This window comes from Ceratotherium simum, chromosome 5 (assembly GCF_057802395.1).
Source record: "Ceratotherium simum simum isolate JZ-2026a chromosome 5, ASM5780239v1, whole genome shotgun sequence".
Classification (NCBI taxonomy): domain Eukaryota; kingdom Metazoa; phylum Chordata; class Mammalia; order Perissodactyla; family Rhinocerotidae; genus Ceratotherium; species Ceratotherium simum.
In genome coordinates this window covers 41,393,772-41,419,956 of record NC_141904.1, presented here as the reverse complement: position 1 = coordinate 41,419,956, position 26,185 = coordinate 41,393,772, and the positions used below count along the sequence as shown (strand labels likewise).

Below are 26,185 nucleotides of genomic sequence, written 5' to 3'. Positions count from 1 at the left end.
GCACCCTGATCTTGGACTTCCAGACTCCAGAACTGTGAGAAAACAAATTACTGTTTTTAAGCCACCTAGGCTGTAGTACTTTGTTATTGCAGCCTGGGCAGACTAAGGCAGATGGGAATGATGGAGCAAACAAGCCAGAAGGATGGGATGCTGTGGTCAGAGAAAGGGAGGTCTGAATTAGAGATTTGTTCATTTATTCACTTATATGCCAGAAATTTTTGACATTTTAGAGGTGGAAATGAATTTTCCCAAGATGATGGGAGGAGCTAGAGTGGAAGGGACAATCAGGAACCAGGTAGTTTTAGATGAATGAGGGTGTGTGAGCTGGAGGATAGGAGGTAGGAGCAAGGAAGAGATAGGTTTCTACAAGAAGAGGTTTTTTTTTTTTTTTTTTTTTTGTGAGGAAGATTGTCCCTGAGCTAACATCTGTGCTAATCTTCCTCCATTCTGTATGTGGGATTCTGCCACAGCATGGCTTGATGAGTGGTGTGTAGGTCCATGCCCAGAATCCAAACCTGTGACCCCTGGTCCACCAAAGCGGAGCACGTGAACACAACCACTACGCCACTGGGCCGGCCCCTACAAGAGATTTTTACAGGTGGAAGAGCCGTAATGGTTGAGCAGCAGCAATGGGGAGCAAAGAGGCTCTCACCCCAGCTCCCAGGCTATGAGAGAATGCGTGAGCAGAGAAAGAGGCAGGAGATGGAGTACCCTTCTGTGAAGGGCTGAGGACACTGGGCTTCTGCTGGATTTGGAGCAGCAGTTCCAGAGACACAGGGTTGAGACCGTGGGTGGAACTGAGCGAGGATGGGGCCAGATCAGTGAGGCTTGAGTCATGGGGACAGTGTCGATGTAGAGGAGATGGCTGGGGATGTGTGGGGGCCTTAGGCTTTGGACATTGACATAGTGAACACAAGGTGTGCAGTCTAGTGGTCTTAATCTCAGAGGCCTCCCCAAGGAGGCTGGGCACTGGGCCGAGCGCCAGGGAGCTTCTCCTAGGGAGAACCAAAGGAAACTGAGAAGCTAAGCTCTTGCCCAGAGCCCAGGCCAGGGGAACACCAACCAAAGTGTCTTCGTCTCCTCCCAGTTCCACTGCCATCACCCCATCTCATCATCGGAATGTTGTGAGGATGAAACGAGGTAATAAATGTTTGCAACTAATTTCATTGCTGTAATGATGCCCTGCCTGGTTTCTCTGCTTCTACTTTTGTCCTCTTCCAACACCTTCTTCAGATAGCGATTTTAAAAATACCAATCTTATTGGACTACTTCCTTGCTTAAAGAAAAAACAAAATCAGTGGCTTTTCTCGCCCTCAGAACAGAGTTCAAAATTAAGGACATGGCCTTACAAGTCCCAGCTGGGTCTGCTTCCTCAAGTTCCCAGAAATCCATCCAGCTGCAGCACCTGCCCATTGCTAGTCTTCACCCCCAAAAGTGTGTCTGCATCCTCTGCCTGCCTTCTTTTCATCTGAGCTGCAGTTCCCTCCCTAAATGTCCCTCCTCAGGGAGGCCTTCCAAGCCTCACAAGCTGGGTCAGCTGCCTTGTTTAACACCACAGTGTCCTCTCCTCTTCATCCATGGCATTCTCCCGAGGTTCTGGGGAGCAGTTTAATAGCTGCAGACGAATTGTGCATCTCTGGGTCCAGACTGTTCCCACGCTGCAGCAGGCCAGGGCAGGGCACACAGGGCCGCCCCGACAGATGAGTGCGTGACTGGGTCCACGAGGGAGGTAAAACCCAGGGGTGCTCTGTGCCTGGCAGTAATCTGGGGATGTTAGGTAGGGTGGGGGGTGGCACTCCTTTCCTATCTCCTTGGACCTTGGAGGCAGACTGCTAGAGTCCTTTGCCCTTCACACCCAGCCAGGGCATCCAAGATTAGAATCCTTGAGGATTAGTGTAAAGGGACTTACAAAATCATCCATTCTAAAAGCCACACAGGTTAGGAGTGAGCTGAGTTGGAAGCAGGAGGCTGGAGGATCTCTGAAGTGAATGCAAGACGGAAGCTTTGATTGTGACTGGACATAGAGCTTCTCTCAGCAGGATCAAATGTCGGGGCTCCCACCTTAGCCAGAGGGGCCTGGTCCAGCCACCAGAAGGAACCACAACCTTCTCCTCATCCACAGCCTTTTCATCCATTCGCCTGGATAGAATCCACAACTTCAAATTTTTTCTCCACCTACCCCCTCATACTTGGAAAGTCCCTACTTAGCTGTTCTGTTCTGGGCTTAACTGTGGTTTTTTGTGGTTTTTTTTACTTTATTTTTTTTAAATTTTTTATTTATTGAAGTAACATTGGTTTATAACATTGTATAAATTTCAGATGTACATCATTATACTTCTATTTCTGCATAGATTACATCATGTTCACCACCCAAATACTAATTACAACCCATCACCACACACATGTGCCGAATTATCCCTTTCGCCCTCCCCCCTGCCCCCTTCCCCTCTGGTAACCACCAAAGCTTGACTGTGTTTTGAGGGCAGAGGGACCCCAGATTGAGGGGGTCAGGGGAGCCATACCCCTACAAGACTATCAGAGAGCAGATGAGCCCAAGACTCTAAACCAGAACAGGGTATTGAGGGTGGGGATCTGGGGATGAGGAAGGTAATGATGCTTCTGGGATTGGGCACAGAAGCAGGTGCTGGTGCTGGGGCAGGTCACGGTGCTGCCTCCATCCATAAGGATGGTCTTGCTCACAGGTCCCAACTATTTTCAGGGTAAAATTGAGGCAGCTCCCTGCTGCTGCTGGTCTGGCTCTTGGAGACACAATCAGAAGTACGTGTTGCTCACAAAGGCCACTCCTTGGCTGGAAGTTCTTCCAGAGACCTCCATGTCCTTTTCTGAGGGTTCTGACTTCAGAGACCTGGAGGGAGCAGAAGGCTGTCACTGACTGACCAGGAATTGGTCCCATGGCAGTGTCCCTCACCATCCCCTCCCCAAATTAGGGGGAATCTAACCCAAAGCTGGTCAGATGTCTGTGGTTCCTGAGGGCCCCCTATTGGCCTCTAAACAACAATGGACAAATGGTGAGGTAGAGGCCTGGGCTTCTGGGATAGGGGCCACTGATATGAGGCCCAGGACCTGGGCTTCAGAGAAAGCAAGCAGCTCACCGCGGGTGGGGCCCTTCCTCCAGGTCCTCGATGGTGTCCTTCAGGGCCTGGCCACGTGTCTCTGGCAGCAGGAAACAGAGTAAGCCTACCACAATGGGGAGGCTGCCGTAGATGATCATAGGGACGGCCTCCTGGTAGTCACCCAGCAGGATCACGAGTGGTGTGAGGATGCCCCCGATCCTCGAGAAGATGCCCACCAGCCCCATGCCCGTCTGCCTGGGGAAAGCCAGCACAAACTGAGCAGACTCGGCCTTAATTCCGAGCTCCAGCTCCACCTCAGCACACTTCCTTGGGACAGCCCAGACCCCTCATATGGCTCCACAGTCCTGCAGGGTTTCCAGGCTCACCCAGCCCACCCTGGCTTCCAGATCTCTGCTGCTGCACACTGAATTACTTGTAGTCCAACTGTTTGTCACGCTTCTCCCACTTCCAGGCCTCTCTGTCTGCCTGCTACACTCCTGCTGGCCTAGCAAGTCTCAGGTCAAAGGCTGCACCTCCTTACCACCCTCTACCCCCACCTGAGTGTTCTTCTTCTGAGCCATTCATCTTAGACTTACTCCCTATGCCAATTCTGACACAGCCAGGGCATGGTCTACTTCTGTATCTGTCTTCCACCAGCCCGGGGACAACTTGAGGGCTAGAACTAGATTTCTAGTTGCCCTGGACCCCATCCAGCACTCCTGCCCCAGAGCCAGCCCCATAAGCTATTTGTGGAATGGTGGTGAGGACAGAGGAGGGGTGGCCAACATTAGGGTCTCAGGAGCAGAGGAGAAGGCGTTGCATCAGCAGCCCTTACCGGATGATGGTGGGGAAGAGCTCAGCAGAGTACACGTAGGAGATGGTAAATGCGGCAGCTGTGGCAAACTTCCCCACCACGGCCAGCACAGTGACCACCACAGGCAGATCTGGTGGAAGATGCTGGTCAGCCACACAAAGGGTGGACAGCCCCATCACCTGGGCCCTGCTCCCTGCCCTGTCTACCCAAACTGCTCACCCCTTCTGCACTCGAACCCCAGGGAAGCCCTCCCTCCTGAAAGGGAAGCAATGGGCCTCTGGCAGCAGGGGAATGGGGGTGGGTGGAGGTGGGGGAAAGCAAGCCCTGGTACCTGCTGGGACGAAGATGATGGCAATACACATGAGGCCACCCAGAATCAGAGTTCCCATCTGGCTCCACTTGCGGCCGAACCACTGCATCATGAAGATGCTGGAGCAGCGGGCAGGAATCTCAACTGCTCCGAAGATTAGCTGCGTCAGGTAGATGTCCAGGCCAAAGTCTCCTACTTTGAGGCCCAGGCCAAAGTACCCCAGACTGTCCACAAACCTACAAAGTGCCCAAGAGTCCCTGTCACTGCTGGGTGACACCATCACTTTCGGAGGGAGAGCCTGCCTTAGCCAGAAGTCACAACAGGAGACAGTAGCACAGCCAAGGAGAGACCCAGTCATTCCCACACAGCCCATCCCAGCCAGAGAGCCACCAACCCACATCCCACTGACACACACCAGGGAAGTGGCAGCCCTTTGGCTGCAGCCTAAGGAAGGGGCATGGGCCCTGGCGCACTCACCAGACTAAGAAGAGAATCAGGGTCATCTTCCGGAGCTGGGGGTATCTGAACAGATCCAGGGCATTCCCTGAGGGGCCTGTCTTTTCTGGGACCAGCTGGGAGGAAGATGTGGAGTGAGGGTCCAGGCAGCAAGGTCTGTGTGGGTCAGATTCAGGGGCAGGGCTGGACCCAGCCTACTGGAAGTACCTGGCTCAGGAGCTCTGGGGAGAGTTTCCGCTTGTTGACCGTGGCCGCCTTCTGGATCAGTGTTTTAGCCTCCTCTACCCTCCCCCAGGTCAGGAGCCACCGTGCTGACTCTGGTAGAACCCTGTGGGTCAGGAATGGCTGTGACCTTGGGGCATGAAGTCCTGGAGCCTTCTCACTTCCCTAGGAGCCTTCCTGGCTGTTCCAGTGCACACTGAACCCCAACTACCTGCAGGCTTCCTCTCCCGGACGTGTCTCTGAGTGTCCCATGAGGTGACCATGAGTGCTGCACTCCAACGCAACTGCAGCACATCTAACCTAGGGGTGGCTTGCTCCTGGGAGGTATCGCCTCACCAGTAGTAGAAGAAGAGCAGCAACACAGGTGAAGTGCCGGCAATCTGCAGGATCCTCCAGTTACGGATGCCATAGGCGAGTCCTGCTAGCACCATCTGCCCGACGGAGAAGGCGCACTGGCCCAGGACCACGGTGCGAGTCCTCCACGAGGGCCCCACCCACTCTGTCACTGTGTGAACAGAGAGGCTGAGACAGGGCCAGACCCCGCCCTCTCACTCCCTGTCATTCCCTAGATGCCACCCTGTCAGGGTTGGGGCCTCAGTCCCAGCACAGGGAGCACCGGTGTGACCACTCCAGGTGTAGGGCCCTGACAAGGCCCCGAGAGGCAGTCTGAGAATGTGGCCAGCCCAGACCCCAAGGCCTCGCCCTGTGGTTGAAGGCTTCAGGGCCCAGACACTCACTCAGGGTGACATTCCTAAAGGTAAATCCAGCGACGGCAGTAGCTACAGCAAAGCGCAGGATGACGTAGAGCGTAAAGGTGGGCACAAAGGCTGTGCTCAGGCCGAAGATGGCGAAGAAGAGCAGCTGCACCAGGATGGTGACCTTGCGGCCAATCCTAGGGTAACAAAGGGGCGGGTCCAGGAGGGAATCTCTCTGAGGGGAAGGAAGTAAGGGAGACCCAGCCCTGCCCTGGGCTCTCTGAGGGAGGACACATTTGAGAGGGGGGGGGGAACAGGGCCTTATCCTGGAGACCAGTGTGAGGAGCACAGGGGGGAGACTCAGCCCTGTGCCAGGAGCCTAAGAGCATGCTAGGTGAGGGGTGAGCTGGTCAAGGTTCTTACCAGTCACAGAGGGGCCCAAAGATGAAAGCCCCAACGAGGAGCCCAGCCATGAAGATTGACTGCGAGGTATCGCTCAGATGCCTCCGATCACAAACCAGGTTGAACTGAGGCAGACATAGGCAGAGGTCAGTCTAAGGGCAGCTGAGGGCAAGTCCTTTGTCGTCTAGCCCACCCACTACAAACCTCTCAGGGGAGATGCCCATGGTTCCCAAACTGTGTGCCAAGGCACCCAGGGCACCAGAGTGAACTCATGGGTCACAGCATGATATTTAAAATTTTAAAGGAAAATACAGCAACACTCAACATCTGTCTGATATTACACAAACTACTGCTAGCTCAGGATAGTTCAGTTTCAACAGGAGATCATGCTACTTTCCTTTCAGTGACATCATATCTATGTGAAGTTATGTTTTTGGCAGTTGCTGTGATAAAGCAAGCACCATGTAAGAATCAACGTGGAACAGAAATTGAAGATGTCAGTGTTCAAGCATTGCGAAGTTGTGCAGTTCCCAACAGGCATATAATCCTATTAGTAATGGTATTTATTTAAGAATGAAATAAAAGTATTTTCTTTCACGTTATGTGTATTATTTTTGTAAACAGCTAATAAGCTCTTAGGACATAAATAGTTTAAGTTGTTTGGACCTAATTTACTTAATACAAAAAACAATTCCATATTTCTTTTGGCCTGGAAATGCCATGGAAAATTACTGACACACTAAGGATGCAAAGTTTAGGAACCTCTGATGGATCACTAATTGCTGCTTCCTGACAAATGGGGCCTGTTCCCCCCAGCCAGGGCCCCGCTGTGACCTACTTGGGCCGTTCGAAGTTTTCCCACTTGGCTGAAAAATCCCCCTAAAACTCTCATCATTCACAGGCAATCAGAAACCTAAGGGGCCCACACACACCCCTGGAGGAAGGAGATTAGGATGGAAGAACATGCAAATGCTCGCGCACACACACAGGGTGGCAGGCGGGGGCAACCCACCTGGAGCCTCACAGAGAGAACCTGACAGACAGACTGGGAAACCAAGTGGAGAAAATATGCGTGTCCATATAACTCTGTACACATGTCTACTGCATGCGCACATACAATAAGTACATGTGACTCACTCTGACCCCCACTGGTTTTGTGGGCCTCTCGGAGTTCTCTGCCCCCTGCACACAGCTCAGCTCCATACACAAAAGTTTGTGGGGGGAACATGACACGTGAGCTCTCCTCAGAGCTCGTGGAGATAGCTTCACAACAGTGACTAATGCCTTTTGACGGCTTACTCTGTGTTGGGTATTATGCTAAATGCTTTATACGCATTATCTCATATAATTCTGACAAGAATCCTTGACTTATTATTAGATTCCCCTAAGGGAGGGGAGGTTAAGCAGCTAAGCCTAGGTCCCACAGCTGGATAGCAGCGGAGTTCAGACATCTCTATTGTCCCAGATAGACTGAAACTGAGTGGAAGCTAAGAGACTGTTTGCTGAATGAATAAATGAACTAATACCTACAGCTAGCCAACTAACCAATCACCATCAGTTAAATAACCCTTAGCAAGAAATTAATCAATCCAGGAGATACCATTGTGCTCAGACTTCTGTTCTCAAGGACAACTGTTAATTTTTAAGAACTTTCCATATGTGTCAAATGGTTAACTGATTGCCCCTGGGAATGAAGTGGAGCAGGACAGGGGACTTGAACTTGTTTCATCCAGTTCTATCCTGTTTCGTTTTTGTTTAGCAACCGCAGATTGCCTTTGTTATTAGAGCTATTTAAAATAAATAATAATAAATAAAAGCCTGCTGGGGCCGGCCCGGTGGCGCAAGTGGTTAAGTGCGTGTGCTCAGCTGCGGTGGTCCGGGGTTTGCCGGTTCGGATCCCAGGCACACACCGACGCACCGCTTGTTAAGCCATGCTGTGGTGGCGTCCCATATAGAGTAGAGGAAGACAGGCACGGATGTTAGCCCAGGGCCAGTCTTCCTCAGCAAAAAAAAAAAAAAAAAAAAAAAGAGGAGGATTGGCATCGGATGTTAGCTCAGGGCTGGTCTTCCTCATAAAAATAAAAATAAAAATAAATAAATAAATAAAAGCCTGCTGCTGTCAGCCTCTGGAGTCAGAATTGAGTGACTTTGTGTGACTTTGAGTCTGTCAGCCATTCTGTTGGTGTCTTGGTTTCCCATGTACAAAATGGGGATAAAATATACTACATAGTATCACCCAACAGGATTAAAGGAATTAACACATGTAACCTGCTTAGCACTGTGGCTGTGACACAGAAAGCTCTCAGTAAATGTTAGCTCAGCTCAGGGTTCACTGGCCCCTGTGCTCATGAAGCTCACAGCTGGTGACATAGCCATCTCAGACACAAGGGGCTGTAGTGTTCTGAAGGCATGGGTGCCAAGCCATGGGAGTCTTCCAAGGTTGGCACCCCTGCTCAGTGGCAACCATTCACTACCTCTCTGTAGTTTATATGCCCCTTATCTCATTAAATCATCATTCTAACTCCAGGAAGGCTCATCTTTCCCACTTATCTGTTGTGTAGCAACAGAAACTGAGGCTTGGAGAGGTGCCAAGGTGTACCCAAGCTCATATGGTGGTATCATGTTGCAGATGGAACCAAGATGAAGAGGGCTGCAACTTGGGACACCAGTCATCAACCTCCCCGGCCCTAATGCCCCCAGAGGCCCAGAGAATCCCACCTCCATTTCTTGGAGCACACCCCATGACATCTCCCTCCTCAGTTCCAAAATCTTCAATGGCTTCCTTTGGTCTCTAGGAGAAAGCATTAGAGACCAAATTCCTCAGCACAGTATCTAAGACCCTTTAAGAATTGGCTCTTGCCTCTTTCCCAACCTCTTTTTCATGTCTGCATTCCTCATACACACCAGGCATTTTCATGCCTCCAGACCCTAGAAATGGCTATTCTCTCTGCTTCCCCTTCCCTCTCAATCGCGCCCCTTCTTTGGTCCCAGGACAGACCACACTGTTGTTGCTCTTCATTGATGGGCTATTTCCCTCCCTATTCAGGGGTTCATGTGGACACGGCTGGGAGTCATTTTTTCTTTTACCAAGGATGGGCACCCAGGAAATGTTGGACAGGTGGGTTGAGAAGGAGAAATGTACTCTGCCCTTCAAGAGCACACAGCCCATAAGGAAACGTGCTCTTTTCTTCTCAAATTAGGATTGTTTGTATTTCAGTTTGATTATGAAGCTGCTGGTTATAATAAGGAAACTTGGGATGGAGCTCAGAGAGGGTCTTCTGAGTCAGTGTGGCAGAGCCCCTCCTCATCAACAGGAAACAGAGGAGGAGATCTCACACCAAGGTAGCTCACTCTGGAACGGAGCTTGGGGTTATCATGTGATGCACGATACCAAAGGTGCACCAAAGTACTAAAGGTGCATGTTGCCTTGGGAGTCACAGTCCTTGCGAGGGTGGAGTGGGAGGGAGCATGTCAAAGAAGGGCAAGAGGTCCAAGGCCCAACCCCAGTGCCAGCACAGTCTAGGCTGATGATTGATGATAAAGAGAGAGGACCCCACTCCTTGAGAACATCCCATTCAATTCCTATACCCCTGCCCACCACTATTCCAGGCGCAACAAATTCCTGCTGCTCCCCAGACATATCGCCTGCTTCCTGCTGCCGGGCCTTGCTTTTGCTATTCTCTGTCTACAAAGCCTTTTCCCTTTTCTCTATTAACATTCTTCTGGTACCTTGGTGCTCAACTCACATACCAACTCCTTCAGGATGTTGCCTGCCCATTCCCTCTCCAGGAGGAAGTGAATTCTAGCCTCGGGGCCCATCCAGCCCTTTCTTCCTCTGCAAGGAGCCCAGATCTTCCCCTGACCATCTGGGGTCCTTGGAGAAGGGGAACAGGGTGTCTCCCTCCTCTGACTGTTCCCTGCATAGTTTATACTCAGGGGGCTTTGGCTGAATAAAATTCTGCGGACAGTCCAGCACAGGCTGTGAACAAGGGTTAGAGTTGGCTCTGAGGAGCCAACTGAGGAAAGTTTGTGTGGGCTTTAAGGACGATGATATTTGGCCAGGTGGGCATACACACAGCATCTGAGGACCAACAAAGGCTGGAACCTACCAGGGGAGTGATGCTGCGGAGATGATAGAGAAGCCAAGGAGGGTCACACTGGGCTAGGCTGGGCTAGATCCAGAGGCTGGGAGAGTTCACAGCAACCTACTCCCCCGGTGGGGTAGAATGTGGTGGAGGGCCAGGAGGAAGACAGGCAGGACATATCCTCAGGCTGCCAGGGTTCTGGGGACAGGTTAATGGTTACGTATTAAAAAGTGAATGTTTGCCTTTGGTTAAAACATTGTCCTCAAAAGCCTCTAAAAAAATAAATATCTTTTTACCCATAGGGGAAAAAAAAGTGAATATTTAATCTCTGGACTCCAGATTGCCCTCTCCACAAAGGCTCAGGATTTGCCACCATAACAATGCGAGTTGCACAGATCTCCGAACAATGCCTGCCTCTCAGGTTTCTGGACTATCTGTGCTCTCTCCTGTTCCTGCAGGGATGGCCCGTTCACTGGGCAGCAGCAGCCCCAAGTGGGAGTCCCAACGCATGATCAACTCATTATGTTGTCCTGGCCAAGTCTTCTGTCCTCCCTGTGCCTCAATTCTACGATCTGGGAAGCAACAGAATGGGCCTAGATGCTTTCAGAGGGTCCTTCTTGCTCTGAAGTGGCTGGAGCGGGAATCTTTCTGTTTATCTGCCTGGGTGCCTGCTAAGAGATTGAATTTAGCAAGAGCAAATGCTCAGTTATCTATAGAACAAGTCCTAGAGTCATGGGTGTCCTCCAGCATCCCAGAGGCAGGCAGGCAGAGATCTAGAGGCTGAAAGGTAGAAAGCCCAGGTCAAGCAAGCAGGAAGGCAGAAGAGTGGACAGGGAAAGCGATAGCATAAGAGATTTAGCAAAACATGGGAAGATAGGTGAGCAGGCAGACGTGCAGGGGAGGACTGAAAGACAAAGGCAAATGGACAGACAGATGGGAGCACTGGAGAGAGGGAAAAGCACATACAGGAAAACAGGAAGGGAAAGGAAGAAAGGCAGACAACTGGGCAGACAGGCAGAGGGACAGATAAAAGGATAGGCAGAGACGAATGGACAGATGGGCAGATAGACCAGAGAGAAAATGGATAGAGAGGTAAATAGGCCAACAGGCAGAGGACAAAGAGAAAAACAGGGTGACTGGCAGAAAGAAAAACAGGCATACCAATGGTCAATCAGTCAGGCATGGGGGCACAAGGGTAGATACAGAGGCAGCAACATCAGTGACTGAGGGCAGAGGGCCAGGCAGAGGAACTGACAGACCCAAAATGGCAGACAGGCAAAAAGGCCACCCTACCTCGTTCTTTAGGGATGGGGCCCTGTTTTCAGGATAGTCCCAGCCTGCCTCGCAAGGCTGTGTCTCATTGAAGCGGTGGCTGAGGATGTCCTCCAGGCCGGCATTGTCAGCGGGTGGCTGGAACATGAGGCAGCTCTCGGGGTTACCTTCAGCATCCAGAGGCACGCTCAGTGACAGCTGCTCAGCAGCACTCAGGTTGAAAGTGTGGTTCTTGACCCAGGCCACTGAACAGTAATGGGTCTCATCCAGGACCATGAAGACCTGGGCAAACAGGTAGAAGGCATTCAGGAAGTTGGGGATACACAGCAGTATCAGCAGCTGTATCTGGAAGCGACCAAAGTCGCCTATTTCAGCCAGGACCTGGCCAAAGTGAGCCATGTCTACTGGTCACCACTTCCTCAGCCTGGGAGCACCAGACAACTCTGCAGCTTGGCTCTGGGCATCTACTCCTCTGGGCAGTGGTGACAGCTGCATTAATGTTTAATCCAGCCTTAATGTTTGCGAGTGTGGTAGGGAGAGGGGAAGGTATTCCTCAAACATTGCCTATAGGGATGCACTAGACGGTGTCTCAAATCTCTTCCAAATTTGAGAATAAATGATTCTAGTAAATAAAAACTGGGGGTAGGACTTTTGGTTTCTGGTCCAGTATGTAAGGGACTTGGAAGCTGTCATTCTGTTCTTTTTTTTTTTTTTTTTAATTATTTATTTATTTATTTATTCTTTTCCCCCAAAGCCCCAGTAGATAGTTGTATGTCATAGTTGCACAGCCTTCTAGTTGCTGTATGTGGGACGTGGCCTCAGCATGGCCGGAGAAGCGGTGCGTCAGTGCGTGCCCGGGATCCAAACCGGACCTGCCACCAGCAGCAGAGCGTGCGCACCTAACCACTAAGCCATGGGGCCGGCCCTGTCATTCTGTTCTAATAAGTAAAAAGCTAAACAAATTGAAAAATCAACAACTCTTCTTAGATCCGTCAGAGAAGTGAGGCCACAGGGCAAACTGCTATCCCTCAAATTGGAGAGAGAGACAAGTAAATACCGAGAATTATAACTTACTGAAGAAATCCACAAACAGAAACTTCCGCAGGAACAAGTATCAGAGCAGGAAAACCTGAACTGTAACTGACAAATTGCTGGAGGCTCAGTGTGGATAAGTCTGAGTTAAAAACTCCAAAGTGGGGGGGGGGGGGGGGGAGGTGGTCCCTACACTTATGAGTTTTACCTGGAGGAGTTCTACCAGGTTCTCATGGTGAATATTAGAAAAATCCCCTGTGCTTCCAGCAGGGGTTAATGAAAAGTAACCATTTTCAAATATGTAAAAGCATTCTGTTCTTCTCACCAAGGCCTGCCCTCAAAAGAAACTATTTTACCAGAGCCTAACTTGTTGGGGTTTTATCAGACCCTAAATCACCTGGGGGCAGAAAACACCCAACTATAGCCCCCTCTAGCCATCCTCTCCCACTTAAAGAGGTGGGAGGAGACTGAGAAGCGCTTGTGAAGTTCACAGCTGAGACACATGCTCACTAAAACACTGAGTCATAGGACTATAGAATGCTTCCCCTTTGCCCACACCTTACCACCATATCACTAAAAGCCTATTTACTGGAATTCCTTTTACCCAGTACATCACGTTTGGCTTTCAACAAAAAATTACAAAGCATACTAAAAGGCAAAAACACAGTTTGAAGAGACATGGCAAGCATCAGAACCAGACTCACATATGGCAGGGATGTTGGAATTATCAGAGAACTTAAAAAAACTATAAATATGCTAAGGACTAATGGAAACAGTAGACAACATGCAAGAACAGATGGGTAATGTAAGCAGAGAGATGGAAATTCTAAGATGAAGAAATGCTACAGATCAAAAACAGTCCAACAGAAAGGAAGAATGCCTTTCATGGGCTGATCAGTAGACTGGACAAAGCTGAGCAAAGAATCTCTTGAGCTTGAGTATATGTCAATAGGAACTTCCAAAACTGAAAAGCAGAGGGAAAAAAAAAAAACACAAAAAACCAGAACAAAAATATCTAAGAATTGTGGGACAAGTACAAAAGGTGTAACAGGCATAATGGGAATATCAGAAAGAGAAGAGAGAAAGGAACAGAAGAAATATTTGAAACAACAATGACTAAGAATTTCCCCCAAATCAACATTGGACACCAAACCACAGATCCAGGAAGCTCAGAGAACACCAAGCAGATAAATGCCCCCCAAAATACTACACCTAGACAAATCATGTTCAAAGTGCAGAAAACCAAAGATAAAGACAAAATCTTGAAAGAAGCCAGAGAAAGGGAAAAACCCCACCTTATCTATATGGGAGCAAATATAAGAATTACATCGATTTCTCCTCAGAAACCAGGCAGGCAAGAAGAGAGTGGAATGAAATGTTTAAAGTGCTGAGAGAAAGAAAACACCAACCTAGAATTCTATATCCTGTGAAATTATCCTTTAAAAGTGAAGGAGAAATAGGCTTTCTCAGACAAACAAAAATTGAACGAATTTGTTGCCCGTAGACCTGTCTTGCAAGTAATGTTAAAAGAACTTCTTCAGAGAGAAGGAAAAAGATGAGTCAGAAACTCAGAACTACATAAGGAAAGGAAGAACATCAGAGAAAGAATAAGTGAAGGTAAAATAAAAACTTTTATTTTTCCTTTTCTTAGTTGATCTAACAAATAAGTTTCTTCAAAGTAATAATAGCAACAATGTATTAGATTACCTATGCAAATATGTACATACACACATACATATATGTAGGTACATATATGTGTGTATACACATACATGTAATCATTACCCTTGGATTGCCCAGATATGTGATATGAATGACAGCAATGATACAAATGATACAAAAGACAAAAGGGAGGAATTAGGATTATTTTGTTATTATACTCTACTGGCACTACCTATGAAGTGGTATAATGTTCTTTGAAAATGGACTTGGATTAGTTGTAAATGTATATTGGAAGCTTAACCGCTAAAAAAAATAAAAAGAAGAAATATAACTAACATGCTAAGAAAAGAGAGAAAATGGAATCATATATAATTCTCAATTAAAACCACAAAAAGCAGAAAAAAGAGTAAAAGACTAAACTAGGAACAAGGAACAAGAAGAATGAATAGAAACAGTAACAAATATGGTAGATATTAATCCAACTACATTAATAATCACTTTAAATGTTAATGGTCTAAATTTCAAGTAAAAGAGATCGTCAGAGTGGATCAAAAAACAAGACCCAGGGCCGGCCCTGTGGCTTGGTGGTTAAGTGCGCGCGCTGCGATGCTGGTGGCCCGGGTTCGGATCCCGGGTGTGCATCGAGGCACCACTTCTCCGTTCATCCTGAGGCCGAGTCCCGCATACAGCAACTAGAAGGATGTGCAGCTACGACATACAACTATCCACTGGGGCTTTGGGGGGAAAAATAAAATAAATAAAATCTTTAAAAAAAAAAAAAAAAAAAAAACAAGACCCAACTATGTGTTGTCTACAAGAAACTCACTTTAAATATAAAGATACATATAGATTAAAAGTAAATGGATAGAGGGGCTGGCCCAGTGGCGTAGTGGTTAAGTTTGTGCGCTCTGCTTCAGCGGCCCGAGGTTCGCAGGTTCAGATCCCGGGCACAGACCTACACACTGCTCATCAAGCCACGCTGTGGCAGTGTCCCACATGCAAAGTAGGGGAAGATGGGCGAAGATGTTAGCTCAGGGCCAATCTTCCCCACCAAAAAAGAAAACAAAAAGTAAATGGATAGAGAAAGCTGTATCATGCTGACACTAACCAAAAGAAAGTGACAGTAGCTATAGTAATTTCAGACAGAGCAGACTTCAGAGCAAGAAAAGTTATGAGTGGGGCCGGCCCAGTGGCGTAGCGGTTAAGTTCGCATGCTCTGCTTTGGCGGCCTGGGGTTTGCTGGTTCGGATCCTGGGCGCGGACCTACGTACCGCTCATCAAGCCATGCTGAGGCAGCGTCCCACACAGAGCGACCAGAAGGATGCACAACTATGACATACAACTATCTACTGGGACTTTGGGGAGAAAAAAGGAAAAAAGGAGGAAGATTGGCAACAAATGTTTAGCTCAGGGCCAATCTTCCTTAAAAAAAAAGAAAAAAGTTATGAGGGATAAAGAAGGGCATTACATAATGATAAGGGGGTCAATACTCCAAGAAGACAACAATTCTTAATGTGTATTCACCTAAAAACAGAGTATCAAAATACATGAGGCAAAAACTGATAGAACTGCAAGGAGAAACAGATGAATCCACTATTATGTTTGGAGACTTCAACATCCTTCTAACAGAAATGAACAAATCAAGCAGGCAGAAAATCAGTTAAGGACACAGTTGAACTCGACAGCACCATCAATCAACTGGATATAATGCACATCTATAGACTACTTCATCCAACAACAGCAGAATACACATTCTTCTCAAGCTCACATAGAACATTCACCAAGATAGATCACATTCCGGGCTATAAAACACACCTTAATAAATTTAAAAGAACAGAAATCATACAATGTCTGCTCAGACAACAACAGAATCAAACCAGAAACGAATAACATGAAGATAGTTGGAAAATCTCAGAATACTTGGAGATTAAACAACACACTTCTCAATAACACATGGGTCCACAGAGAAACCTCCAGAGAAATTTAAAAATATTTCGAACAAAATGAAATGAAAATACAACTTATCAAAATTTGTGGGATGCAGTGAAATCAGTACTTCGAGGGAAATTTATAGCACTGAATATATATATATATATTAGACATATAATATATATATATTTTAGAAAATATATATATTAGAAAAGAAGATCTAAAATCAATAATCTAAGCTTCCACCTTAGGAAACTAGAAAAAGAGCAAATTAAATCCAAAGGAAGCAGAAGAAAAAAAAATAGAGCAGAAATCAGTGAAACCGAAAATAGGAAAACAATGGAAAGAAAACACCACCACCAAAAGCTGGCTCTTTGAAAAGATCAATAAAATTGATAAGCTTCTATCCAGGCTAACTAAGAAAAAGAGAGAGAATACAAAAATTACGAACATCAGAAATGAAAAAGGGGACATTGTTACAGACCCCATGGACATTAAAAGGATAATAAAGGAATACTATAAACAACTCTATGCCGACAGATTTGACAACCTAGATGAAATGGGCCAATTCCTTGAAAGATACAAACCAAAACTCACATGAGAAGAAATACACAATCTGAATAGGTCTACATCAATTAAAGTTGAATCAATAACTAATAACCTTCCAAAGCAGAAAGCACCAGGCCCAGATGTGTTCACTAATGAATTGTACCAAACATTTAAGGATTATGCCAATTCTCTACAATCTCTTCCAGAAGATAGAAGCAGAGGAAATACTCATTTCTTTGAGGCTAGCATTACCCTAATACCAAAATCAGACAAAGACATTATAAGAAAAGAAAACTAGAGAGCAAGATCTCTCATGAACAAAGATGCAAAAATTCTCAACAAAATACTAGCAAAGTGAATTCAACAATGTATAAAAAGAATTACAGGGCCAGCCCCGTGGCTTAGCAGTTAAGTGCGCGTGCTCTGCTACTGGCGGCCCAGGTTCGGATCCCGGGTGCGCACCGATGCACCGCTTCTCCGGCCATGCTGAGGCTGTGTCCCACATACAGCAACTAGAAGGATGTGGATCTATGACATACAACTATCTACTGGGGCTTTGGGGAAAAAAAGGAGGAGGATTGGCAATAGATGTTAGCTCAGAGCCAGTCTTCCTCAGCAAAAAGAGGAGGATTAGCATGGATGTTCTCAGGGCTGATCTTCCTCACACACACACACAAAAAAATTACATACCACAACCTAGTGGGACTTATCCCAGGTATGCAAGGCTGGTTCAACATTTGAAAATCAATTAATGTAATCTATCGTTAAGAACAGGCTAAAGAAGAAAAATCAGATGCAGAAAAAGCATCTGACAAAATCTAATGCCCGTTCAGGATAAAAACTCTCAGCAAACTAGAAATAGAGGGTAACTTCCTCAAGTGGTAAAGAACATCTACAAAAAACCTATAGCTAACACTATACTTGCTGAAAAAATAGAAGCTTTTCCACTAAGATCAGGAACAAGGCAAGGATATCTTGTCTCACCATTGATTTTCAACATCATACTGGAGATCCTAGCTAATCCAATAATAGAAGAAAAGGAAATAAAAGGTATATAGATTGGGAAGGAAGAAAGAAAACCATCTTTTTTTGCAGATGACATGATTATCTATGTAGAAAACCCAAAAGAATTAGCAAAAATACTCCTGGAACTGGTAAGTGATTATAACAAAGTTGCAGGATATAAGGTTAATATACAAAAGGTAATCACTTTCCTATATACCAACAATGAAACAGTGAATTTGAAATGAAAAACACTATACCATTTACATTAGCATGCCAAAAATGAAATACTTAGGTACAAATCTAACAAAATAGGTACAAGATCTAAACAAGAAAAACCATAAAACTCTGACGAAAGAAATCAATGAAGAACTAAATAAATGGAGAGATATTCTACATCCATGGACAGGAAGACTCAATACTGTCAAGATGTCAGTTCTTCCCAACTTGACCAATGATTCAACACACTTCCACTCAAAATCCCAACAAGTTATTTTGTGGATATTGACAAACTGATTCTAAAGTTTATACAAAGAGGCAAAAGACCCAGAATAGCCAACATAATACTGAAGGAGAAGAACAAAGTTGGAAGACTGACAAGACCTGATGTCAAGACTTACTATAAAGCTAAAGTATTCAAGAAAGTGTGGTACTGGCAAAAGAAGAGACAAATAGATCAATGGAAGAGAATAGAGAACCTAGAAATAGACTCACAGATTCAACTGATCTTTGACAAAAGAGCAAAGGTAACACAATGGAGCAAAGACAGTCTTTTCAACAAATGGTGCTGAAACAACTGGACATGCACAGGTAAAAAAACACATCTAGACAACAGACCTTATACTCTTCACAAAAATTAACGCCAAATGGATCACAGATCTCAATGTAAAATGCAAAACTATACAACTCTTAGAAGATAGCATAGGTGAAAATCTTGATGACCTTGAGCAGGGCAATAACTTTTTAGATACAACACCAAAGGCAAGATCCATGAAAGAAATAATTAATTAGCTGGACTTCATTAAAATTAAAACCTTCTGCTCTGTGAAAGACACTGTTAAGAGAATGACAAAGGCAAGCCACAGAATGGGAAAAAATATTTGCAAAAGACATATCTGATAAGGGACTGTTACCCAAAATATACAAAGAACTCTTAGAACTCAAGAAAACAAACCACCTGACTAAAATGGGCAAAAGACCTAAACAGACACCTCACTAAAGAATATATACAAGATGGGAAATAAGCATATGAAAAGATGCTCAACATCATATCATTTGGGAATTGCAAATTAAAATGAGATAACACTACACACCTATTAGAATGGCCAAAATCTAAAAAATTGACAACACCAAATGCTGGCGAGGATCTAGAGCAACGGGCACTTTCATCCACTGGTGGGAATGCAAAATGGTACAGCCACTTTGGAACACAGTGGCTTCTTAGAAAACTAGACATACTCATACCATACAACCCACAGTCAGGCTCCTTGGTATTTACCCAAAGGAGTTGAAAACTTATATCCACACAAAAATCTGCACACAGATGTTTACTGCAGCTTTATTCATAATTGTCAAAACTTGGAAGCAACCAGTAGGTGAATGGATTAATAAACTGTGGTATATCTAGACATGGAATATTACTCAGTGCTAAAAAGAAATGAGCTATCAAGCCACAAAAAGACATGGAGAGACTTTAAATGCATATTACTATGAAAGAAGCCATTCTGAAAAGGCTACATACTGCATGATTCTAACCATATAACATTCTGGAAAACAAAAAACTATAGAGACACTGAAAAGATCAGTGGTTGCCAGGGACTAGAGGGGAGGGAGGAAGGGATCAACAGGCAGAGTACAGAGGACTTTAGGGCACTGAAACTATTCTGTATGATACCATAATGATGGATATATATCATTATACATTTGTCGAAATCCATAGAACGTACACCAGCAAGAGTGAACCCCAATGTAAACTATGGACTTTGAATGATAATAACGTGCCAGTGTAGGTTCATCAATTGTAACAAATGTACCATGGAATATGGACAGTAGGGGAGGCTGTGCATGCATGGGGTCAGGGTGTCTATGGGAACTCTGTGTATTTTCTGCTCAATTTTGCTGTGAAACTAAAACTGCTCTAAAATATAGTCTATTTAAAAACAAAAACAAAAAATGTGGGGTAGATGAGCTGACCCAAAGGAGGAATACATGAACTGCTGCATTGAGCATTTCTACTATGAAGAGATAGAGCTAAGGAATAAGGCCTCTACATAAGATCTGACCTTGTTAGAGAGAATGGGCAAGTTCAGAGGCTCTATTTACTCTTGCCCCACCCCCTTCCCTCCATATACACCATGGTTACTTTTGAGTAACCAACACCTCCTCTCTGCTCCCACAAGAGTCAGAGTCCACTTTTACAACCTGCTTATCTTGAAAGCAAATTCAATGAGATAATGATGCTATCAACTCCAAGGCTCCAGGACCTGAGCTCTGAATTACCAGGACCCACAATCCACCCTGTCCTGGCTCAAAGGCCACCTTCCGCTGGGAAAGAATTATGATCAGGGAGTTTACCTATCCAGCAGGTGGAGGAATACAGATGGGCCTAGAATCTTATGGGAAACCCCACCATTTCAATATCAAAGCCAAATGGGGACAAGTTCAGCCCTGCTCTAATTTTCCAAAAGGGACTCCTAAGGGCTTTTGAATCTGGCTTCTTTCTTCTGCCCATTAGCATGAGCAGAATCAAAGAGTTAGAAAAGATCCATGCAAAGAATTCCATATCCCACCCTATCAAATTTCCTTGGGCAGCTCTTATTTCTTCTTTTTGAGATTTCAGTTTCCCCATTTGTACAATGGTTTTAAGGTGTTTTAGATAATTTGTAGATCAATACACACATTTTTTAGTTTATGTGCATTTTGACTTTTCTCTATTTGCATGAAAAATTCAAGATAGTAGTGACTCCCTGACCCACCCCCCACAGCTCCCCACCAACAGCCACTAAAGTAAAAAATCCTTACACCACCACAGACAATTTACTCTTTATTGATTAAAAATGAAGGAAACATGCAGCAAAATACAAAGTCAAAAAGGGGAGGGGAGTCAAATATTTTACATCTTCCATAATCTAGCGTACGTCATAAGGAGAAACCTCCATTTATTGATACACCATTATTCTATCTTCCAGATTATTAAATAGTTATCAGCTGGCTCTAGAATTTGGTTCAACACTTAAGCAAAAACCCAAACAAATCCATTAGTCATTTAGAAAGACCATACATTTCACAAATAGCATTGGCACATGTTACCTTGCGCTAAGTTAGTCCCTGCCCCAGGGACCAGGGGATCCTGGGGACCTAGGGACACAGGTACACCCCGAACCACCACTCCTGGAAAGGAGCGTGGTTGCTTACTAGGTCATGTGCTGTCCCACCTGGAAGTTTCTGTTCACTTATTTTCTCAGCATCACTGCACAAGTCAGCAAAGGGAGTCCACTATCCATCATGCAGAAGAAGAAATAACACTGTCCTGGGGCTTGGTGTCTGACTCCTAATTCCCAGCAGGGCAACAAATGAACTGAAAAGAAAGAGAAAGCCCCAGCCCATTTCTTTTGTCATGCCTGTCCCACTGCAGTTCAAACATCATGGCTGGCTGGAGAAACTGAACAGAGGGAACTGCTGCTTACTCCCAGCCTGGGCTCCGGACCACCTCCAAATAGAAAGCTAGAATAGAGTGATGCCACCACCCCTTGGGTTCATAAATAAGTGGATTATGATGGGCTTGTTTGAAACCAAAACAGACTCTAAGGTAAGCCATTAGTCTTGTGCCACAGGGGGCACTGTCTCTTTTTCATACCTTATTCCCATCTCCTTATCCTCATTCCCTCCACCCCCCTCCAAAAAAAAAGAAAAAGAAAAGCTGAATATTTTCCAGCAAGCTGATCAATCTTCTTTTCTCTCTCCAGGCTCAGCAGGCTTCCTCCTTTTATGAATCCTGCTGGGACCATGGACTTTGGTGTCTTTTCCTCTAATCTACTTTGTTCCCAACCCCCATCCCAAACCCATCCCCTCATCCATCCCTTTCCCAACATGCCTTTGCATCCAGGGCAGTGAAAAAAACCCATGAATAAAACTATAAGCTCCAGATGAAACAAAAACTGTGACAAGTCAGTTGTGGGGAAAGCTTTAAGAGATGCTCCAAGAGAAAGTCGAGATGAAGCAATCTTATTCACAGACCAACAACGCTGGAAAAGGCTCCATCGATTCTCTAAGACACAACTCTCCCTTTTCCACGGGGCCAAAGCCCATCTTTGTTTGTCGTCTTAAGGCCAGATTGAGTATCCCTTTCATATACAAAATTTGTTAGGGCTATGTACAGTTAGACAAAGGCTAACTGTGAAACAGTAGGAAAAAAAAAAATCAACTCCACTGATTATTCACATATTGCATTGAGTGCTCTTTTTTAAACCTAAAGAATAATTTATATTATTTCTGTAGAAAATCAAATGAACACTGTCTACTCATAAATCCTAAAAGTCACGGCACGTGTGGTTTCACTTTCCATCTTGGGTCAGGTTCAGCACACACAAGTGTGGACCCCCTCCGAAGGGTCAGTGCAGGAGAGGGGGCAGAAGGCAGGCCTGTCTGGCCCAGTGAGTCTCCTTTATTGCTGTAGAAATCTCAGCCTTGCATTTCCTCATGACTTGGAGGCCAGGCAAATTGATTTTCAAGGGAGGATCGAGGAGCAGTTTTTCTTCGATTTAATTTTTTAAGATTTGAAAATAAATACTTCCACAATGATATGAGTTATGATTTTTCCTGTTCAAAAACCACTGCTGGGAAAATTTACTTTTACAAGCCATTACTTGATGTTTTCTCTAAAAACAGTCCAAAGTTCCACTTTGAAGGATCCGACGGCTGAAGTTCGACTACAGTCAGATGTTTTGCACCAGCTGAAGTTAAGGCTAGCAACCCTTTCTGGAGGGAGTAATGAAGAGGGGTGCCTGAGAGCAGCTTCAGCAAAACGCTTAGAAACATCATGAACAGAACAAGAATATAGTTTAGGCTGCCTCCATCTGAGGCTGTGCTTTTTCCTAACAAAGGTTGCTAGAATTCACATCAGATACAAAAAAAAAAAAAAAAAAAAAAATCACTAAATTAAATTCTCCTGGACTCCAGCTGAACAATCAACTTTTAATTGCTACTTCAGTGGTAAAGAGATATCCCAAGATGCCCACATCCTGTCAGGTGTGGGAGAACAGGCAGGATGAGGAAGCCCAATATAGCTGCTACTTTCCACCCAGCGCTATCATTGGAGTAAGGCAAGATGAGCTGACAGATCTCCCTCCTGGGCCTTGAGGCACATGGGCCACTTCTCTGATGGAGGAAGATAGGGGACATGTGCAGTAAGTTTACTAACAGAACTCTTTGAAGGGATGCTGGCCACTGGTGATCCAACTTTTCTTTCCGTGTGGGAAAAACGGGGAATGATGGCAGGAAAAACATAAAGAAAGACCTCTAAAGCTCCTAGCTGGGAGGTTTGTTGCTGGGTTCTTTGGCAGTAGTGGGTTTAGGCCAACAGAAGCAACAGAGATACACACGTGTGGAATCTCCTTAGGCCGCCTCTTCCAGGGCTGTGGTTTAGCTGATGCTGAGTTGGGCAAATCCTATTAGTTTACCATCATCAGGAATATCCGAGCCTTCGACACCAGATGCCTAAGAACCAAACAAAATGAGAAACTGGCTATTTATAAACAAAATTGCAGATAGCAATTAAAACTGATATGGGGATTGCGGGAAGGAAGGCAGTCGGGGACAAGTCCCTGGGATACAAACAGGAGGCAGATGAAGGTGTCTCTTCCAGAAAAGACGAGGACTAGGTACACAGCTGGAGTTAGAATGGCTAACTCCAAGGGCCTGGGGTAGAAGGCTTCCTGGGAGAGAAAGAGGGAGGCCACTCAAAGGGAGACATCAAACCAGGGTCGTGGGGAGGTTAAATGAACACAATCCACCATATTTTAATATTCTCATCACTCAGGGAATATGGAATCTGGTATGTAGAGGCTGCTGGTATGTAAAAAGTAAGATGGTTTAATAAGGAGAAAGGGATGAATACCAGTCTGAAAGTGACAGATCGATTTGACTGAGGTTCTTCCACAATTTTCTGCAAATTAGCTGCCACTGTAATCATACAAACAGAGAAAGTAATGAGAGACTAAGTATATCCACTTTCAACCATATTTTAAAAGCTTAAACGATAGTTCAGAATCTTCTATGTACAATCAAAATAGAAGCAGAAAGATAAATCACTCCCCAAACGAAAGTATCTTTTAAACTCAACTCCAAGCAGCGCAAATAAATCTTGAATCATTGTCAAATTAACTTTCTTTAAGATGCTGTATTAACTTATGAAAGACACTCAGGTGAAAGAGGTATGATTTGCCTACTCATGGGCCAGAAAGCCCTAGACTGGGAGCTGGCAAACTACGGCCTGTGGCCTGTTTCTATTCTGCCTGTGAGCTAAGAATGGTTTAAAAACGACACAGCCTGTACATGGCCCACAAAGCCTAAACTATTTACTATATGGCCCTTTACAGAAAAACTTTGCTGACTTGCCCTAGACAATGTTTTTTTCTTTAGTACTATGCACCTATGGCCTGACTGTGCCTTTTCTTACTTCCTGCTTTTTTCTAGGACTAAATCTCTAATGATTTTTGCTTACCTAAATGGACTGGATATGGCCAAGCTTACTTTAACCTGTGACTTCTGTCATCACTTCTACCAGAGTCTCTCAGAGACCTGGGTGTGCTTTCACTTACTATCACCGGATGTCACAAAGCAAACTCAGAAGTGAGATTTTCTTTTGTGTAAGGAACTGTCCCCAATACCTGTCCCCAGTATTCCAGCAAAACCAAGAACGATTAGACCTGCTCAATGGAATCAAAGCCTGGTTTTCTGGGTCCTAGGTACATAGATAGAGACACGGGGACAGAAGGGCAGAGCACAAAGTAGTTACCTATTACTAAATCTCTTCCATCGACCAGCCCAGCAGAAATGAGTTCCTGAGAGACACCCTCTGCTGTATCTGCAAAGACAAAGAAGAACGTGCTCTACTCTCGTGCGTGCATGTCACTGCTAACTCTCAGAGCGGGTGCTGGCACTGCCACACCCACGCTAACTCCAAAGAACCAAGAAGGCAGGTGGAGTCTTCCTCCTACACAAAGGCTTTTCCTACCACTGGGATTATCTCAAGTGAGGCATTCTCACAGGTGTAGCTAGAGGGCAGAATCTATATCAACCAGATGGCCAATATCAGCTCAATGTAAAGATAACTTTCTAAATAACAGTATAATTTAGATGGTTTGAGGCCCTTGTCACAAGAGTACCTGACACCAACACTACAGAGGGAACTGCTACTCCGAGTGCAACCCTGGACCCAACCCCTGTGAGCTCTGAGATATGATGAGCATGCAACATCTCCAGGGCTAATAAAACAGAATGATTTTTTTCTCAATTAAATCTTGAGAAAACAAATTGTAATATCTTCTCTTTGGGAATTACACTACATGTTTTTTATTAAAATCATTATCTTTTTTATTCTGGAGGGCTTTTCTTCATGTCTAGTTATTCCAGGTGGTACAATCTGAGCAATGGGTACAACTAGAAACTAAAGATGAGGACAGAGAATCTCCAATTAACCTCATCTCCCACTGACTCAGTGGTGCTGCTTCCCAAGGGCTGAACACTGTCCCCTCAGAGAGAACAAGAGGACCCCTGGGGGTGTGCACACACTTGTGCAGATGACCAGAAATTTGAATTAGTTCTTTAAAATGCGACTCTGCTTGGCTTATAAAAGTAAAATAGATACACCTCTGTACATGTGCATCTGCTCTCTTTAATACTTAGTTGCTGATGATACTGAGACAACAGGAAGAGACACAGGACAGAGATCTGCTGGCTGCTGGCCACTTCCCAAATCTGAACCCTGAGTAACAAAGGCGAGAGAGAAAACAAGCCTTGTCCCAGCGAAAAGTTCATGGCCAGAAACTATGCATGACAGAGTTCGGCCTCAGCCTGGGGAGAGAAGAGACTGGAAGCCTTGTTTCTTCTGTAGTCACGGAAGACAACCATGTTCAATGATAAGAGCAAGAACTTGGCACTCTGACGGATCTGGGTTTGAATTTCAGCTACACCTCTTCCCAGCTGTGTGAACTGCACCAAGTCACTTCACCTCCCTCTAAGCCTTGATTTCATCATCTATACAACGTGGATAATAATCTTTCCTTAGGAGGCTGTTTTGAGAATTTAATGAGATAAGGCTTAGCACAATGCCTGGCCTATAGTAAGCAGTAAATTAGAGCTATATTCATTACTGTTTGTACTACATTAGGTTTTCTAAATGAGGCGAGCAGTAAATAAATAGCATTTTTATTTTATTCATATGCACCCCCCTCCCCGAAACCCTTTAAACCAGAAATATTTTTATCATACTTTAAAAGCAAAATATATCTAAAGGACAAAATCTCCACAATACATTTCATTAAATAACAAATTAGAAGTTATGTTGTTTTCAATGTTTTTGATGCCTCACCTCTCCCAGGAGTAAATTCAAATCGAATATCATTTAGTTCTTTTTTTGAATTCCTATGAAAGAAAACAGAATGCATAAAATAATTTCTGAAT

At 45.2% G+C, this 26,185-nt stretch overlaps 2 protein-coding genes across 10 annotated transcripts in view; both read right to left on the bottom strand.

The window, feature by feature from the left end:
• Positions 1–577: 577 nt before the first annotated feature.
• On the bottom strand, positions 578–12,501 carry SLC22A13 (solute carrier family 22 member 13). 5 transcript variants are annotated; one of them, XM_087430728.1, is made up of 11 exons: positions 11,352–11,440; positions 8,692–8,764; positions 5,995–6,098; positions 5,614–5,768; positions 5,213–5,381; positions 4,862–4,982; positions 4,676–4,770; positions 4,220–4,434; positions 3,910–4,018; positions 3,114–3,174; positions 578–2,866 (listed from the first exon to the last, which is right to left on the bottom strand). In XM_087430728.1, exons 2-11 carry the CDS (start codon positions 8,719–8,721, stop codon positions 2,561–2,563), a joined length of 1,365 nt encoding a protein of 454 aa, XP_087286854.1. In that variant the 5' UTR covers positions 8,722–8,764; positions 11,352–11,440; the 3' UTR covers positions 578–2,560. The 5 variants fall into 5 exon arrangements, with proteins under 5 accessions (XP_087286854.1, XP_087286851.1, XP_087286852.1 ...); XM_087430725.1 differs by lacking the exon at positions 8,692–8,764 and having other exon boundaries at positions 11,352–12,501; XM_087430726.1 differs by lacking the exon at positions 11,352–11,440 and having other exon boundaries at positions 8,692–11,343.
• OXSR1 (oxidative stress responsive kinase 1) overlaps positions 11,546–26,185 on the bottom strand; it is a 98,149-nt gene continuing 83,509 nt past the window's right edge. For 2 of the 5 annotated variants that reach the window (XM_004419513.3, XM_087430731.1), the window contains exons 15-18: positions 26,094–26,146; positions 24,519–24,587; positions 23,619–23,683; positions 20,534–23,218 (exon numbers count right to left, since the gene is read on the bottom strand). In XM_004419513.3, the coding sequence (XP_004419570.2) occupies positions 23,144–23,218; positions 23,619–23,683; positions 24,519–24,587; positions 26,094–26,146 (262 nt within the window). In that variant the 3' untranslated portion in view covers positions 20,534–23,143. Of the gene's footprint in view, positions 11,613–20,533; positions 23,219–23,618; positions 23,684–24,518; positions 24,588–26,093; positions 26,147–26,185 lie in introns of those variants that run through there. The other 3 variants (XM_014790625.2, XM_014790627.2, XM_087430730.1) reach the window with 3 other exon arrangements.

What these genes read in the sequence shown, in the direction of transcription:
- SLC22A13 (XM_087430725.1), bottom strand. Translation starts at nt 11,729, where the DNA reads ATGGCTCACTTTGGCCAGGTCCTGGCTGAAATAGGCGACTTTGGTCGC. An exon ending in TTTGGGCCCCTCTGTGACTG is followed by an intron (nt 5,769 to 5,994) that starts GTAAGAACCTTG and finishes TTGTTACCCTAG; the next exon opens with GATTGGCCGCAAGGTCACCA. An exon ending in GAGGAAGGGCCCCACCCGCG is followed by an intron (nt 2,867 to 3,113) that starts GTGAGCTGCTTG and finishes TGCTCCCTCCAG; the next exon opens with GTCTCTGAAGTCAGAACCCT.